Source organism: Hyperolius riggenbachi, chromosome 9, assembly GCF_040937935.1.
Source record: "Hyperolius riggenbachi isolate aHypRig1 chromosome 9, aHypRig1.pri, whole genome shotgun sequence".
Taxonomy (NCBI): domain Eukaryota; kingdom Metazoa; phylum Chordata; class Amphibia; order Anura; family Hyperoliidae; genus Hyperolius; species Hyperolius riggenbachi.
In genome coordinates, this window is record NC_090654.1 from 26,158,322 (window position 1) to 26,175,585 (window position 17,264).

Below are 17,264 nucleotides of genomic sequence, written 5' to 3' on the forward strand. Positions count from 1 at the left end.
GGTGCAGGCGCAGTCCGGCCACGCACGCTTCCTTGTCGCACTCCCATAGCCAGTAGTGTTCTGCGCCTTTGCAATAGTACTGCGCAGACACAGAATGCTCCTGGCCACGGGTATGCCCCAGACTGGAGGACTTTTCGGGGCAATTTGCGGAGGATCCAGGAGGCACCGGGGGGGGGGGGGGTTCTTTTGCTGGAGGAAGCCCCAGGTATGTATACATTTTTTCTTTGGCCCCATCTCAGGTGAGCACCTGTGTTTACCCACAATACATCACTGCTTAATATGCAAAGTATTTCTTTATTCCCCTGAATCCAGGCTTGCAACTATACCTGTTGGTGTATAGCAAGCCTATATATTATAACATTTTCAGAGCCACATTAACCCTGCATGTAGGAGGGCTTTTTTGGTCTCCCTTCTAGTCCCCTATACTTTCCTAGTGGTTCTGGGTCACCCCGAGCTGCTTGGTTACTCTGTTATACTTGTCCAAGCCCCTATCCCATAGAGCCATATCAATCCCTGGCATGCACTGAGGAGGACCAACAGTCGACAACAGGCTGTCTGTGTGTGCGGTCGGTGTGGCTGTGTAAAATGTATAAGCTATGCTATAGGCTTGCTAGACACCAGCGGTTATGGATGTAAGCCTGGCTTCAGGGGCACGAAGAGATCATTTGCATATTTAGAAGTGGTGCATTGTGGGTAACCAGAGTTGCTCACTTAGAGCTGATGTATCGCAAATACCTTCTGCTTTTTAGTGGGAGGGCTTTTCAGGTCTCTTAGTTCCCTATATTTTCCTGGTGGTTCTGGGTCACTCGAGCTGCTTGGGTATTCTGTTTATGTGTTGGGTGGTCCCTTATCCAGCAATGCACAAGACCTCCAAACTCTCACAGGTTTGGATGAGTACTTTAAAGAGAAACCAAAAAATCAAATAGAGTGGAATACTTGCCTTAGTACCTCCTCGGCTCCACCTATCCAGCACAGGGACGCTCTGAACATATTTGGCAAGAGTGTGTCTCGTTTGTTCTTGCAGCCCTATTCCTGTCCTTGTACGAGTGCACCAGTATGGTCAGAGCCTATGCAGTGCAGCAGAGCTTTTCCTCAACGCTTCCTTTGCGCTACTGTGCAGACTGTACTGGCGCCTGCATAGTGCAGCCTCACTCCCGACCTTGTACGAAAGTCCCGCCAAGCAGCGGTGGGGTCAAGGAGGACATGGGCAGCCCCTGAGCCATCCAGTAGCTTCTCACTACTCGCTTTGAGATCAATACCCCCCCCCCCCCCCGTGCTGTGTCGAACACTTTCATTCCACTGCAGGAGATTTGGGCGCAGCCGGCGCCACCATAGGCCGTAATAGAAATTACAGCTATAGCGGCACACAGTGACTTACTTCAGCACCGTCAGAAGACTAGCTAAAGTTACTTATAAAACACTATATTTCGGCCTCTAGCAATTACTGGAAGCTGAATTATTTCATTCCCCACCATGCATGGCGGCCTGGAGGGGGAATAGTATTTAAAGAGAACCAGAGATGAAGCACCCTCTTGTATTTTACCTTATAAATCAGTGGGAACATGACAGTAAACACCTAATCTGCTCTTTGTTTCATTGTTCTCTGTTTAATTTGCCTGTTATCACCTCTGATAAGAATCCCGACTGAGCAGTCAGCTGGCTTTGCTACAGAATGATTATAGCTGAGACTGTGTTCTTTGGTGTCTTTTCACGTCCAAGCCTGCCCCCTGCTGGCTCTGCTCAGGAATCATCATAGCTGAGTCATTATAGCAAAGCCAGACTCAATGCTCAGTCCGGGATTCTTATCTCAGCTAGATAACAGACACTTTTAGCAGTGAGGCTGAAACAGAGAGCAGAGTAAATGTTTTCTCTAATGTTCCCACTGATATATATGGTAAAATACATGAGGGTGCTTCGTCTCTGGTTCACTTTAAAGAGACACTGAAGCGGAAAAAAAAATATGATATAGTGAATTGGTTGTGTACTATGAATAATTACTAGAAGTTTAGTAGCAAAGAAAATATTCTCATACTTTTATTTTCAAGTATATAGTGTTTTTTCTAACATTGCATCATTCTCTAATATGTGCACATTACACAACACTCAGCATTCAAAATGAGTCTTTCAGAGCAGTCTGTGAAGTAATGACCTCTCCTCTGGCAGAGGAAAAGTAAATAGTCCAGGAACAGTTGAGATAATAAAAGTCAGATAACAGCCCTCTCCAAGACTAAAGGTGGCCATACACTGGCCCGATTCGCGGCCGTTTCGACAGCAGATTTGATCCTGGGATCGAATCTGCTGCCAATCGTTCGCGTTAAACGCACCCGCCGATCCGATTTTCTCCCGAAATCGGATCGGTCCGTCGATCACGCCGTCTGGGAAATTACCCTCGATCGCCCGCGGGTAGGGAGCGCGTCGCTAGCCACGGCCGATCCGATCAGGTATACATTACCTGACGCTGGCTTCCGGGCGTCTTCTCCGCATCTTCTCCGCGCTGCACCCGCTCCATCCCGGCGCTTCCTGTCACTGCAGTGACCAGGAAGTTCAAATAGACGGCGCTCTATTTGAACTTCCTGGTCAGGGAGTGACACAGGAAGCGCCGGGATGGAGCGGGTGCAGCGTGGAGAAGATGCGGAGAAGATGCCCGGTAGCCAGCGTCAGGTAATGTATGCGCGGGGGGGGGGGGGGGGGGGAAGGGGGACAGGCGGCAGCGGCGGCTCCACAGATTGTGATCGGTTTCAGGCTCAAATCGATTCACAATCTGTTTGCAGTAAAGGCAGCCATACGATCCCTCTCTGATCAGATTCGATCAGATAGGGATCTGTCAGCTGGTCAATCTAATGGCAAATCGACCAGTGTATGGCTACCTTAACTTAGTCGGAGAGCTTAATGGCTTGTTTGCATAGAGATAACAACTGGAGTTTCTCAACTCTTCCTGTACTGGAAACAATTACACTGATGTATCTGATCTTAATGTTTTATTTCTTAGCTGTGCTACACATACAAATCATAATATCATCATTTTTTTTTTCGCTTCAGTGTCTCTTTAACATCGCCGGGAACTTGTGCAGCAGCAGGATCAGCCATACCACCTGTATCCAGCGCCCAAGTCTGCCGACGGCGATTACGCGTGCTGTGTGGCCTCCATATATATATGTTTGATTGGTGTTGTACTGTATATATCCAGTGTTGGTGCCTCATATAGCAGAGTAGATGCACACAGTTCTCTGCACAGCGTCAGAAATAGGTTTTATTTAGGTTATTTTTGCTGGGTGACAGGACAGAGCACTAGGAACTTTGTGTGTCCTAGTTACCAAGCCCCTTCCCTTTCTTTGCTAGTTACACATTGGCTGAGCTCTTCGTCGTATTTTTTCCTATTTAACTTCCTGTTTTCTTCCCTTGCATCTTCTTTCTGCTAATAGATGACATTTTTAAGGGCTATGTATGTGAATTTCACTTTTTGAAAGAACTCTGAAACATGATAAAGAAAGTTGAATAATCCTTCATTTCTGATTTTCCTTTACAGAGTGCGACGTGCAGAGCGAAGGGGGCGATGATGAATAACACAGAGGTCTTCCCTCAAGGTGGCGACACTGGGCCCTTCACCATGCGGGGCCAAAAGCAGCGCTGCCTGTCTGCTGTGGAGCCGTCTCTCTCCAGTGAGGGTGACCTGCAGGAAGAGGAGCAAGACCGGTTCCTGGGGGTTCCGCTGCGTAGATACGGCCCTATGCGGAGCTCCTCCCACATCCGCGACTCGTTCCGAAGGCACAGCTGGGAACCGGGCAAGAGGCTGCAAGAGGAGGAGTCTAATTATGACGAGCTCAGGTATGGACAGGAATACACAGGCATGTTTAATAGGAACCTGTGGTGTGAGACTTAGGCCCGGTTCACATTAGCGGTGGCCGTCCGGAATCGCCGTGCCGGAGCCGCACCGCTTGCAGAACGGACGGAACGGACGCACGGCATAGCAATGAAAGCCTATGCGTCCGTTCACATGCGTCCGTTCTGCCGGACCGGAGCCGGACCGGATCCGGACTCCGGCCTCCGTTCCAACATGCGCTATTTTTTGATCCGGCTCCTCCGGCAGCCGTATCCGGGGCGGAGCCGGACTGCACCATCCGGCCAATACAAACCAATGGGAACCGGAGAGCGCACAACACACTGGCTGAGAAATCCGGATGTTCTACCCCACTTCCTATGCGGATTGTTGCGGCGATATTGGATGGGGACACATGGGCAAGCATTTTGGAGTGGAGCAGCACAGCTGGATCCGGATCCGGAGATGTTGGCAGCATGTCGCAGGTGGAGGTGAGTGCTAAACAGCAGAGGGCCTGATTCCACAGGTCCCCCTTCTGCTGACCTCCCAGACCCCAACATTTTTTTTGTTTTTTACGTTACTTTTGCCAAACGGATCCGGATCGCATCCTGATGAACACCTGATGCAACCTGACCGGATCCGGATCGGATCCGGATCAGAACCGTACGGTTCCGATCCGGATCCGGTCCGGATCCGGTCAAGTCATCTGGTCCGTTTGGCAAACAACCGCAAGTGTGAACCGGGCCTTATGGAAGTTGCCATATTTATTTCATTTTAAACAATACCAGATACCTGACTGTGCTGTTGATCTTTCTGGTCAGTAGGGTCTAAATCGCACACCTGAAACAAGCATGTAGCTAATCTTGTCAGATTTTTCATAGACTATCAGATCTGCATGCTTGTTCAGGGTCTATGGTTTAAAGGATACCCGAAGTGACGTGTGACATGTGTATGTACACTGCCAAGCACACTAATAACCATGCTGTGTTCCTTTTTTTCTTTCTCTGCCTGAAAGAGTTAAATATCAGGTATGTAAGTGGCTGACTCAGTCCTGACAGGAAGTGACTACAGTGTAACTCTCACTGATAAGAAATTCCAACTATAAAACTCTTTCCTAGCAGAAAATGGCTTCTGAGAGCAGGAAAGAGATAAAAGGGTCAATAGTTCATAGATTTTAGCTCTGGCATACTTCAAATGAATGTGTCATTAACCTCCTTAGCGGTAACCCCGTGTGTGACACGGAGTAAGCCGCCGGAGGGTGCCGCTCAGGCCTTGCTGGGCCGATTTAAATAATTTTTTTTTTGCTGGACGCAGCTAGCACTTTGCTAGCTGCGCCAGCACCCCGATCGCCGCCGCTATTCGTTGCGGCGCGCGCCCCCCCAGACCCCGTGCGCTGCCTAGCCAATCAGTGCCAGGCAGCGCCGAGGGGTAGATCTGGAGTCCCAATGACGTCCCGACGTCCTTTGAACGGGATTTCCTGATCGCCTATCGCCGGAGGCGATCGGCGGGGCTGGGGGGATGCCGCTGAGCAGCGGCTATCATGTAGCGAGCCCTCGGCTCGCTACATGATTTAAAAAAAAAAAAAATTAAAAAAAACTGCTGCGCAGCCCCCTGGCGGAATGTTTCATACCGCCAGGGGGGTTAAGCAAAAACAATAAAACAGTTAAAACATAAAAAGTAGATTTAAAAATAAAATAAAACTCTGGAATATCTTAAAGTCATTTTTAGGAGAAGGAAGATGGATACAATTGTTTATTTCATTAGTTTATTTTCACTTCGGGTGTCCATTAAAGTATTAGAGGCAGAGGATCACCGGGACAGCCAGGCAATGTGCATTACTTAAAAGGAAATAAGCATGTCAGCATCCATATCCCTCTCAACTCAGGTTCCTTTAAAGTGGACCTGAACTCTTGCACAGGACACAAGGAAAACATAACAGAAATGCACCCTGTATGTATTTAACCTCTTCACAACTGAGGGGTTTTACCCCTGAAACACCAGTGTGATTTTTACCTTTCAGCGCTGCTTCCATACCATTATTTCTGTGATATAATTAGTTATTGGGGACTGGGTCCCCATAACCAATCATTGGACTGCAGAGCCGGGGTGTGTGCACGCGCTATCGCGCGCTGAACGTTTGTTTATTTTACATTGTTATGAATGAAGACTGCTTCTGTTTGAAGCAGTCTTCATTCTATTCGCAATCGGCGAGTCTAATTGGATTTAGGAACGCTTGTTCCTAACGTCCAATTAGTCACCTGCTGTGCGGGCTGGCTCGAGTGTGCGTGCGAGTTCCCCGCCCACTCCCAGCCAGTAAACAAACAAGTGCGCCTTTCTCCGTCCCTGGGGGTGAAGCGGTGCGCAGAGGGACGGAGAGATTTAGCACTGGGGGTAAAGTGGTTAAAGAGTTTAGCCTGTGTAATTCCTCCTCATTTGTGTCTAATCACTAGTTGTAATTTGATCTCCCCCTGTGTCACATGATAAACCCATATGAAAGGACAGGCTGTAAACAATATGTTTGCTTCCATGAAAGCAGGAAGTAGACACACTGCAGATTTATTGCAGGATTTTTTTTTTTTTTTTTTTTTTTTTTTTTTTTAAGGTTATTAGGCTGTTATGTATCTTTTAGAGCAGAGAGGAGTTCTGAGTTCAGGTCCACAGAAGTGTTTTGGCAAAAGGTGCTTGCTGTATTTTAAGGATGTAATACAGGCAACAGTCTGCAGGTGGCAGCACATGTCCATCTTACTGATTAAAAATTAAAAGGAAGCATATGGGATGCTGTTACAGAGTGTACATTTGGTTTCGGCGCAGGGGGAGCCAAATGACAACTCGCCCTGCTGCCACACAAATTGAGGGTGACTAAATACTAATCCCCCTTCGAGTCATAGCAACTCGGAGGGAGAAGCAATTCGGGCTCCGGCAATCACTGAATTACCCATGCATGGGGTGCGGACTGTAGCATTACTGCTATAGCCGTGCCAATCTACGGTGCGCAGTGGACACCAAAAAGCCCTGCCTGGTGCTACAAGTAGCCTCTGGAAGTCTTGGAGGCCTGAATGGGAAGAGGTTAGGTGTGAGGAAAAACATTGCAGGGAAGACCACAGAGGGCGCTCAGGGGTGTGTTTCCTGCAGGTCCTAAAACTCCAGCATCTCGGTGCAAAAACTCAAGTCTCAAGCAAGCAATAGCAGCCGGATCTATAAAGGACACTGAAAGCAAAAAGATATGGAGGCTGCCATATTTCTGACATTATTGTCAGATCTGACAAGACTAGCTGCATGCCAGTTTCAGGTGTTATTCAGACAGTACTGCAGCCAAATAGATCAGCAGGGCTGCCAGGCAACTGGTATTGTTTAACAGGAAATAAATATGGCAGCCTCCATATACCTCTCACTTCATTTGTTCTTTGGAAGACTATATAACAGTATATGTCAATTTTTAGTCTGCTGGCTTTGCAGTCTGGCTGATCTCCCTGGAGCTGCCCGATCCTCCAGACTGGCTGGACAGAATGAATAGAATCTTGACAGGAAATACATTGTATGCTTTGTGTTCAGCTGTATTTTTACCTGTACTGTATTTATCTGTAGTGACTGATATACAGGCAGAGGTGACAGAGTGTCAGACTCTTGCACTGACACTAGGGGCTCCTGTAGACACACTTTGCAGACATCGCGTCTTCCGTCACTGTCGCCACTGCATCTACTTCTGCAAAGCAGCTGAAGACAGGAAGGTGACGGGATGGACGCGGAGTGCTACTTAACACGGTGGATGAGATCTGCCTCTGCTGCCCCTGTGCGGACCCGCTCCTCAGAATAGTAGGTGCAGCTGCTGGACCCCCAACACAAGTGTGCGATCGCCGGTCTGATAAGCCTCCTGCGCTGGGAGGTTTGTGCAGAGAGGAAGCTGGTGGTTACAGTTTCACAGAGAGAGGAAAGGAAGGCAGACTAGAGTGCAGCTCATACAGAGGCGTTTGTTTTCTTTTCTAATGTCATCTGGTGTAGTGATCATTACACAGGCATCGTAGATAGTGTCACCGGCATAGCGGATGGGTATAAGCTATACTTACCTGTGCAGAGTACCAAACTCCCAGGAAGCTAACATCTCTCTGCTTTATTGTAGCCTAAGCCTCAAAGGCCTGGACCCCGAGGAGATGGAGGCCACCATGGGATACAGGCGAGACCCCCGACGGACGCCCATCATCCGCAGTACTGACGAGCTGGAGAACTTGCTGTCGCTGCGCGGGGAAGACCAGGAGGTGACGCAAGAGGTATGGGGTGATTAAATATATTCTGGCGTATAAGACTACTTTTTAACCCTTGAAAATCTTCTGAATAGTCAGGGGTCGTCTTATACGCCGGGTGTCATTGATGCCACGTGATATGGCCTATCCTGTTACCGTCTCTCAGATCTCGCTGCTGAGGAGTGTACTGAAGCGGCGCAGGCGCACATGTGCGAGATCTGAGAGGCAGAGAAGGAGGTAAATATTATACAAGGGTGGGGCCAGAAGGGTGAAAGAGGCGTGTTTTATGGGCACAGCGCAATCTATTCTTCCATACTGCTCTGATAAACAGGGAGACAGAGAGGGCTGACCAATCCGCTTAGGGAGAGTTGACTAATCCAACCATATACTGTTATATATTGGGTACCACATACAGTACAGCACCAGTATCTGTTCATACATAGCACCAGTATATGTTTTTTTTTTATATGGTGTGCATTGGAAGAGGGGTAGTCTTATACGGCGAGTATATCCCAAACTCTATATTTTAACTGGAAAAGTTGGGGGGGTCGTCTTATACACCGGAATATACGCTACTTGTTTTAAAGAGGCTCTGTAACTATTTAACTGTAGTGACATATATCAGAATGCAGTAAATTATTCAGGATTCCCACTTTTACAGTAATTATCCAGTTTTCAGCTTCAGAAACACTTCCTATAGCTGTATACAGTATATTTACTGTATTCAGTTTATCCTTATACTACATAGATTTGGTAAAATTATACAATCAAGATTGTATCATCATTGGGAACCTTAGGCTCCTTTTTCACTTGCAAGCGCAATCGCAAATGTGTTTACTCTTGCAAAAGCTTCTTTTTCCATTCGACGCAAGTGTGACGTGAACCGTTGGGACCGAAACGCAATCTCACCAATAGTCACACGCCAATGGAGAAAGTGCACTGTGATTTACATTTAAATCACGGTGCTCTAGCGATCGGCAATACGCCCGCAATCCACTTGTTTAAGGGGATCGTGGCTAGTGGAAAGGGCCCTTAGACTTTCATAGAACTCATGGAATTCCTGTCCATACATCAGACCATGTGTGGGCAGATCCAGGAAGAAGACAGATCTCTCTCTGATTGGATCTGATCAGAGAGAGATCTGTTGGCTGCCCATACAGCGCAGGCTTATTCCCGATCCGAAATCAGACTTGTAACGCCGCATCCGCCAGCCCAAAGCTGTCCCCCCTCATGGTCAATGTGCCCTCCTGGTGCCCAGTGCACTATACATTACCTGACCCTGGCCTCCGCTGCCTCTGGGTGTCCTCCTCGGTCCATGCACTCTGCCCCATGTGGTTGCCGGAGTAATGTGGGCATGTGTCAACCAGAGGCAGTGGCGGATGCGGACAGGTAATGTATGGGCACCGGGGGGGGGGGGGGGGGGTGGGCCACATTGACCATTAAGGGGGACAGAGTTGGGGGTTTTATCGTGTTCGTCCTTCATCCCGATATGGCTCGCTGTTACCGCCGCGCACCCACCATGACGGCCCGACATCTCGCAGCATGTACGACCGATTCATGCGACCAATTTCGGCCCAAAATTGGTCGCATCACCGATCAGGTATGCTCTTGGCGGCACCTGATTTTCCTCCGATTCCATTATAATCGAATTGGATGGTCGTTCAATACAATACAATAATATTTCTATAGCTCTATATAGCGCTATGCTTAGGCTCTCTCAGATTCAGTAATTGGTAGTAGGATGAAGTATTCACACAACAAAAGTTATATTTCTGCAAATGCCAAACTGAACAGGTGGGTTTTCTGTCTGGATTTAAACACATCCAGAGATGGAGCTGTCCTGATCTGTTGTGGTAAGGAGTTCCATAACATAGGAGCAGCATGACAGAAGGCTCTGGGACCAAAAGTTTCCAAGTGGACTCTGGGTATGACTAGATTATTAGAACCTGTGGATCTGAGATTGCAGGAATTGCTACTTGCATTTCTTTCATGTATCCAGGGCCCAGATTATTCAGTGATTTAAATGTCAGTAGGCTGATCTTGAATAGAACCCTCCATTCTATAGGTAGCCAGTGAAGGGAGTGCAGGACTGGCATTATGTGGCAGTGACGGGGTTGGTTAGTTAATAGTCTGGCAGCAGTATTCTGTATCAGCTGTAGGCGGTACAAGTCCTTTTTTGGAAGGCCGGTGTAGAGAGCATTGCAGTAGTCCAGTCGGGATGTGATGAAGGCATGTTCAGCCGCCAAGTTGCCTGATATATGGCCACCTTAACAGCATAGCTAAAGCTGCTGCCACTAAAGCGGAATATAACCCTGCATTTCAACTTTGCTCTAAAACATTATTTACAGTATATTATATGCAACCAGCATTTTTTTTTTTACTAGACCAGCATTGGAAGGGTTACACAGAGTTTTAAGGTTCCTGGAGATTTCTGCAGACGCATCCGAAGCTGAAATAGATACATTTTGTTTACATAAATGTATCTAAGTGTTGAATGTTACACACTTTGGCTGTCCTCCAGCTCAGTCAGAGAGAGTGAGTCACATTCAACACTTACCGTATATACTCGCATATAAGCCGACCCGCATATAAGCCGACCCCCCAACTTTTACCTGAAAAAACAGGGGAAAATGATTGACCCCCATATAAGCCGGGGGTAGGAAATGCTGGCCGCCTTATTCCCCTAGTGTTTCCCAGTATAGCTAGTAAAGTGCCCAGTATGGGTAGGTAGTGCCCCAGTATAGCTAGTATAGTGCTCAGTTTAGCTAGTATAGTGCTCAGTTTAGCTAGTATAGTGCTCAGTATAGCTAGTATAGTGCCCCAGTTTAGCTAGTATAGTGCTCAGTATAGCTAGTATAGTGCTCAGTATAGCTAGTATAGTGCCCCAGTCTAGCTAGTATAGTGCCCCAGTTTAGCTAGTATAGTGCTCAGTATAGCTAGTATAGTGCCCCAGTTTAGCTAGTATAGTGCTCAGTATAGCTAGTAAAGTGCTCAGTATAGCTAGTAAAGTGCTCAGTATAGCTAGTAAAGTGCTCAGTATAGCTAGTATAGTGCTCAGTATAGCTAGTATAGTGCTCAGTATAGCTAGTATAGTGCCCCAGTTTATCTAGTATAGTGCTCAGTATAGCTAGTATAGTGCCCCAGTTTAGCTAGTATAGTGCTCAGTATAGCTAGTATAGTGCTCAGTATAGCTAGTATAGTGCCCCAGTTTAGCTAGTATAGTGCCCCAGTTTAGCTAGTATAGTGCTCAGTATAGGTAGTATAGTGCCCCAGTTTAGCTAGTATAGTGCCCCAGTTTAGCTAGTATAGTGCTCAGTATAGCTAGTATAGTGCTCAGTATAGCTAGTATAGTGCCCAGTATAGGTAGTATAGTGCTCAGTATAGCTAGTATAGTGCTCAGTATAGCTAGTATAGTGCCCCAGTTTAGCTAGTATAGTGCTCAGTATAGCTAGTATAGTGCTCAGTATAGCTAGTATAGTGCCCAGTATAGCTAGTATAGTGCCCCAGTTTAGCTAGTATAGTGCCCAGTATAGGTAGGTAGTGTCCAGTATAGCTAGTATAGTGCCCAGTATAGCTAGTATAGTGCTCAGTATAGCTAGTATAGTGCTCAGTATAGCTAGTATAGTGCCCCAGTTTAGCTAGTATAGTGCTCAGTATAGCTAGTATAGTGCTCAGTATAGCTAGTATAGTGCCCCAGTTTAGCTAGTATAGTGCTCAGTATAGCTAGTATAGTGCTCAGTATAGCTAGTATAGTGCCCCAGTTTAGCTAGTATAGTGCTCAGTATAGCTAGTATAGTGCCCAGTATAGCTAGTATAGTGCTCAGTATAGCTAGTATAGTGCCCAGTATAGCTAGTATAGTGCCCCAGTTTAGCTAGTATAGTGCCCAGTATAGGTAGGTAGTGTCCAGTATAGCTAGTATAGTGCCCAGTATAGCTAGTATAGTGCTCAGTATAGCTAGTATAGTGCTCAGTATAGCTAGTATAGTGCCCCAGTTTAGCTAGTATAGTGCTCAGTATAGCTAGTATAGTGCTCAGTATAGCTAGTATAGTGCTCAGTATAGCTAGTATAGTGCTCAGTATAGCTAGTATAGTGCCCAGTATAGCTAGTATAGTGCCCCAGTTTAGCTAGTATAGTGCCCAGTATAGGTAGGTAGTGTCCAGTATAGCTAGTATAGTGCCCAGTATAGCTAGTATAGTGCTCAGTATAGCTAGTATAGTGCTCAGTATAGCTAGTATAGTGCCCCAGTTTAGCTAGTATAGTGCTCAGTATAGCTAGTATAGTGCTCAGTATAGCTAGTATAGTGCCCCAGTTTAGCTAGTATAGTGCTCAGTATAGCTAGTATAGTGCTCAGTATAGCTAGTATAGTGCCCCAGTTTAGCTAGTATAGTGCTCAGTATAGCTAGTATAGTGCTCAGTATAGCCAGTATAGTGCTCAGTATAGCTAGTATAGTGCTCAGTATAGCTAGTATAGTGCTCAGTATAGGTAGTATAGTGCCCAGTATAGGTAGTATAGTGCTCAGTATAGCTAGTATAGTGCCCCAGTTTAGCTAGTATAGTGCTCAGTATAGCTAGTATAGTGCTCAGTATAGCTAGTATAGTGCCCAGTATAGCTAGTATAGTGCCCCAGTTTAGCTAGTATAGTGCCCAGTATAGGTAGGTAGTGTCCAGTATAGCTAGTATAGTGCCCAGTATAGCTAGTATAGTGCTCAGTATAGCTAGTATAGTGCTCAGTTTAGCTAGTATAGTGCCCCAGTTTAGCTAGTATAGTGCCCCAGTTTAGCTAGTATAGTGCTCAGTATAGCTAGTATAGTGCCCCAGTTTAGCTAGTATAGTGCTCAGTATAGCTAGTATAGTGCTCAGTATAGCTAGTATAGTGCTCAGTATAGCTAGTATAGTGCCCCAGTTTAGCTAGTATAGTGCTCAGTATAGCTAGTATAGTGCCCCAGTTTAGCTAGTATAGTGCTCAGTATAGCTAGTATAGTGCCCAGTGTAGTGCCCTGCCCCGCTCGCCCCATTCCTCCCTCCCTCCGCGGCCGCTGGTGCTGCTATTACCTGCTTTAGGCATTGGCCGGTTCCTAATCCGGGTTCCCCTCTTCATCCTGCGGACTCCGTAAGTGTATCACAGCAGCGCGCCCGGCGCTTACCAGGGGAACCGCTCTTTCCTGCCCCCTGCATCGTCACAGCAGCAGCGCCGGGCGCGCTGCTGTGATACAGTTACGGAGTCCGCAGGATGAAGAGGGGAACCTGGATTAGGAAGCGGCCGCTGAAGCAGGTAATTTAGCAGCAGCGGAGGGAGGGAGGGAGGGGGCGAGCGAGCGGGCTTCGGGCGCAGACCACCACCCACGACTCGCATACAAGCACCCCCCCCAACTTTTGCCCCCCTTTTTGGGGGTCAAAAATTCGGCTTGTATGCGAGTATATACGGTAGATACATTTATGTAAACAAAATGTATCTATTTCAGCTTGTGTCTGCAGAAATCTCCAGGAACTTTAAAGCTCTGTGTAATGCTGGTCCATAATCCAATGCTGGTCTAGTAAAAAAAAAAAAAAAATGCTTTTTGCATATAATATACTGTAAATAATGTTTTAGAGCAAAGTTGAAATGCAGGGTTATATTCCGCTTAAAGGAGTCCTTTGATTGGGTGGCCATCATGTGCTTATTCTCACTCTTGTGATTGGTTCTCTGTCTTGCCCAGACTCCCGCTCAAGGGAAGATTTTAGGCATCCCTAGTTTTACTGCACCAGGTGTTCTGTCTGTTGAAGGCTGTATGTTCAGCCCAGTCAGTTTATTTCACTGATATAATTTGTGTCTTCTCTCCCTTCAGGAACACGCCAAGAGGCTCCACGCTTACCTGTCCTCCCAGATGTACCAGTACAACCCTCTCTCCAAATCCGTCTCCATGACCGGGATAGACCACTGCTACCCCGACGGTAAGCTCCACCCCCATACCTGCCCCTGGTAACGCCCAATCCTTTCACCAGCTAGTGAGGAGGAGGGGCCATTTCTCTCTTACCCAGGAAGTGGAAAGTGTGCCAGCAAACGACAGCTGCTAGCTGCTAATCAGCGTGCCTCCCAGGCGGTATGATTATTTCTGAATTTTAGGGTCTTTTCTGAACATTTCAAACCCTAAAATCAGGAAACCATCATGCTGCCAGAAAGCCAGCAGCAGCCCCAACGCTCATTCACCTCCCTGGGCTCAAGCGCTGCAATTTTGCCTCCGTCCTCCAGGTGGCGCTGTAACACTTTGGTGAGATCAATGACGGCGATCTCATCTGAGTGATTCTGAGTTTCCGAGGACAGGAAGGAGAACAGCTACTGACGTCTGGATTCCCCGGGAGGTGAGTAAAAGCTCCCGCTGCCCTCCATTCACTATCATTGAGGCTCTGGTGGGATTACTGCCAGGGAGGTTAAAAAGTAAATAGTTAAAATCTGACAGAACCGACAGGTTTCAGACTAGTCCATCTCCTCATGTGTTATTCTCAGTTTTTTTGTTGTTGTTGTTTTCCTAAAGAGTAGTTGCTAAGTGGTGGCTGGATAGTGTACTGGTTAAGGGCTCTGCCTTTGACATGGGAGACCAGGGTTCAAATCCCGGCTAGGTCAAGTATCTATTCAGTAAGGAGTTCAAGGCAAGACTCCCTAACACTGCAGGGTGGCCTCTTGAGCGCGTCCCAGTGGCTGCAGCTCTTCAGCGCTTTGAGTCCGACAGGAGAAAAGCGCTATACAAATGTTCAGATTATTATTATTAAGTCTAACTGACAAAATAGTGTGGGGGGTGGGGGGGGGGGGGAGGCTATCTTGCTATTTTAGCAGTTAAACTGCTGTTCAGGAAATGCTTTTGAAAACCAAGAAAACCCTGAGAATCCCCCATGAGGAGGTGGACTAGTCCACAACCTGTCATTCCTGTCAGATTTTAACTTTAGCTGAATTTTAGCTTATTTTATTTCACTGTAGTGGTCCTTAGCTGCAGAGTGCCTTTCATTTGCTGGCACAGCACAGTCACATGACGTTTGTGCATTAGGAGAATGTTCTCTAGAGCCGGTGAGCTCTGCATGCTTTAGTACTGATTTTGGGATCACACCAATAGAAATGATTAGACTAACCAGCAAGCTCATGGTGACCCAGAACTCATTGGAAATGATTAGAGACGGTCCATAACACTCTAATAATTCTGACTTGTATGCAAACTCTATGCATTTTTGAATGACACTAATTACATGCCCCTCCTGATCATTTGAATTGGCCAATTACAATCTACGTAATAATTTAACCTGGTTTTAGCATCAGAAAAATTTCCTATAACTATATATTGCTCTATATTGGTATGTAACCCTGCCCCCCCCCCCCCCCCCCCTCCAAATGATGCTTAGCCTAGGCTATTTTTTATACGGGCTTTGGAACATTGTGCCATCTCTGTCCCCTGTACCTCCTCTGTGCCGCCAGTGTCCCCCTCTGTGTCACCTCTGCCTTTTGTACCTGTTTACACAAGTTTAAAAAGCCATTTTTTTCTTTGATTTTTTTTTTTTAAAATCGATTTTCGCAAAAACTATAAGTCCAATTTGAAACATTGTTTTTTGACTTGTTCCCATGGAAACAATGAATCCATGCCATTTGTATCGGCAGGTCATTCGTAAGTAATTCATTGCGTTATTTTAAATAACATTCCTCTTTAAAAGGAACCAGAGGTGAGAGTTATATGAAGGCTGCCATATTTATTTCCTTTTAAATAATACCAGTTGCCTGGCAGTGCTGCTGATTTTTTTCTGGTCAGTGGGGTCTAAACCACACACCTGAAACAAGCATGCAGCCAATCTTGTCAGATTTGTCATAGACCTCTGATCTGCATGCTTGCTCAGGGTCTATAGCTTAAAGGACAACTGAAGCCGGAGGGATATGGAGGCTGCCATATTTATTTCCTTTTATGCAATACCAGATGCCTGGCTGTCTTCCTGAACCTCTGCCTGTAATACTTTTAGCCATAGACCCTGAACAAGCATGCAGCAGATCAGGTGTTTCTGACATTATTGTCAGAAATGATAAGATTAGCTGCATGCTTGGTTCTGGTGTGATTCAGACACTACAGCAGCCAAATAGATCAGCAGGGCTGCCAAACAACTGGTATTGTTTAAAAGGAAATAAACATGGCAACCTCAATAGTCCTCTCACTTCAGTTGTGTTTTAACCTCCTGAGCCGCTCAGGAGGTCTTGCCATTTTTTGCCTCCCAGTCCCCCCCAGAGATCCTGCGGCTGAAACCCCTATAGCTAGCATTAGGCTAGCTAGTACAAGTGTTTGGCACCCTCCGCTCTCCTGCGATCCCCCCGTTTGTACATTACCCCCCCTGGATCCAGCGATCGGCGCAGCCTCCCCGGACAGCTCCGGTCATCACTATGGGGAGGATCGCACATGACGTCATGCGCAGACCCAATCCTCCCCATAGAGAGACCGGAGCTGTGCGGGGAGGCTGAGCGATCGCTGGATCCAGGCTGGGTAATGTATAAACGGGGGGATCGCAGTGGAGCGCCGGGTGCCCGACACTTGTGCTAGCTAGCCTAATGCTAGCTAAAGCATTTACAATCATTTGGGACAAAAATTGTATTGTGGGGGACTCCTGGGGCCACAGAACGGTATGCCCGACACAGTGTCGGGCATACCGCTAAGGAGGTTAAAGTATTAGAGGTATAAGATCAGCAGGACAGCCAGGCAATGTGCATTATTTCAATGAAAATAAACATATCAGCCTCCCTATCCCTCTCACCTCGGGTTCCCTTTAAAACTCCCGTCCAGCCACAATTTTTAATAAACAAATACCTCCCTCTCCAACTCCCTGTAGTCATACCTTATTTACCACATGATTTTTCGTTCTTTATTTGTCTCATCTCACGATTTATCCCTCCTGAAAGGGAACCCAAACTGAGAGGGATATGGATGTTTCCTTTTAAATAATACCATTTGCCTGGTCTCTTTGGCTGCAGTAGTGGCTGAATCACACACCTGAAACAAGCATCCAACTAATCCAGTCACTCTTCAGTCTGAGCACCTGACCTGCATGCTTGTTCAGGGGCTGTGGCTAAAAGTATTAGAGACACAGGATCGTCAGGTAACTGGTATTATTTTAAAAGGAAAAATCTATATCCTTCTCAGTTTAGGTTCCCTTTAAATGGAAGGTCTGAGGTGATTAAAAAAAACCCTAAAATCTACTTACCCGGGGC

General features: G+C 46.7%; 1 protein-coding gene across 7 annotated transcripts in view; it reads left to right on the forward strand.

The window, feature by feature from the left end:
- Positions 1-17,264, forward strand: part of ARHGEF2 (Rho/Rac guanine nucleotide exchange factor 2) — a 352,466-nt gene that overhangs the window by 134,368 nt on the left and 200,834 nt on the right. For 6 of the 7 annotated variants that reach the window (XM_068252215.1, XM_068252218.1, XM_068252216.1 and 3 more), the window contains 3 exons: positions 3,527-3,825; positions 7,935-8,082; positions 13,882-13,987. In XM_068252215.1, the coding sequence (XP_068108316.1) occupies positions 3,554-3,825; positions 7,935-8,082; positions 13,882-13,987 (526 nt within the window). In that variant the 5' untranslated portion in view covers positions 3,527-3,553. Of the gene's footprint in view, positions 1-3,526; positions 3,826-7,550; positions 7,631-7,934; positions 8,083-13,881; positions 13,988-17,264 lie in introns of those variants that run through there. The other variant, XM_068252222.1, reaches the window with a different exon arrangement.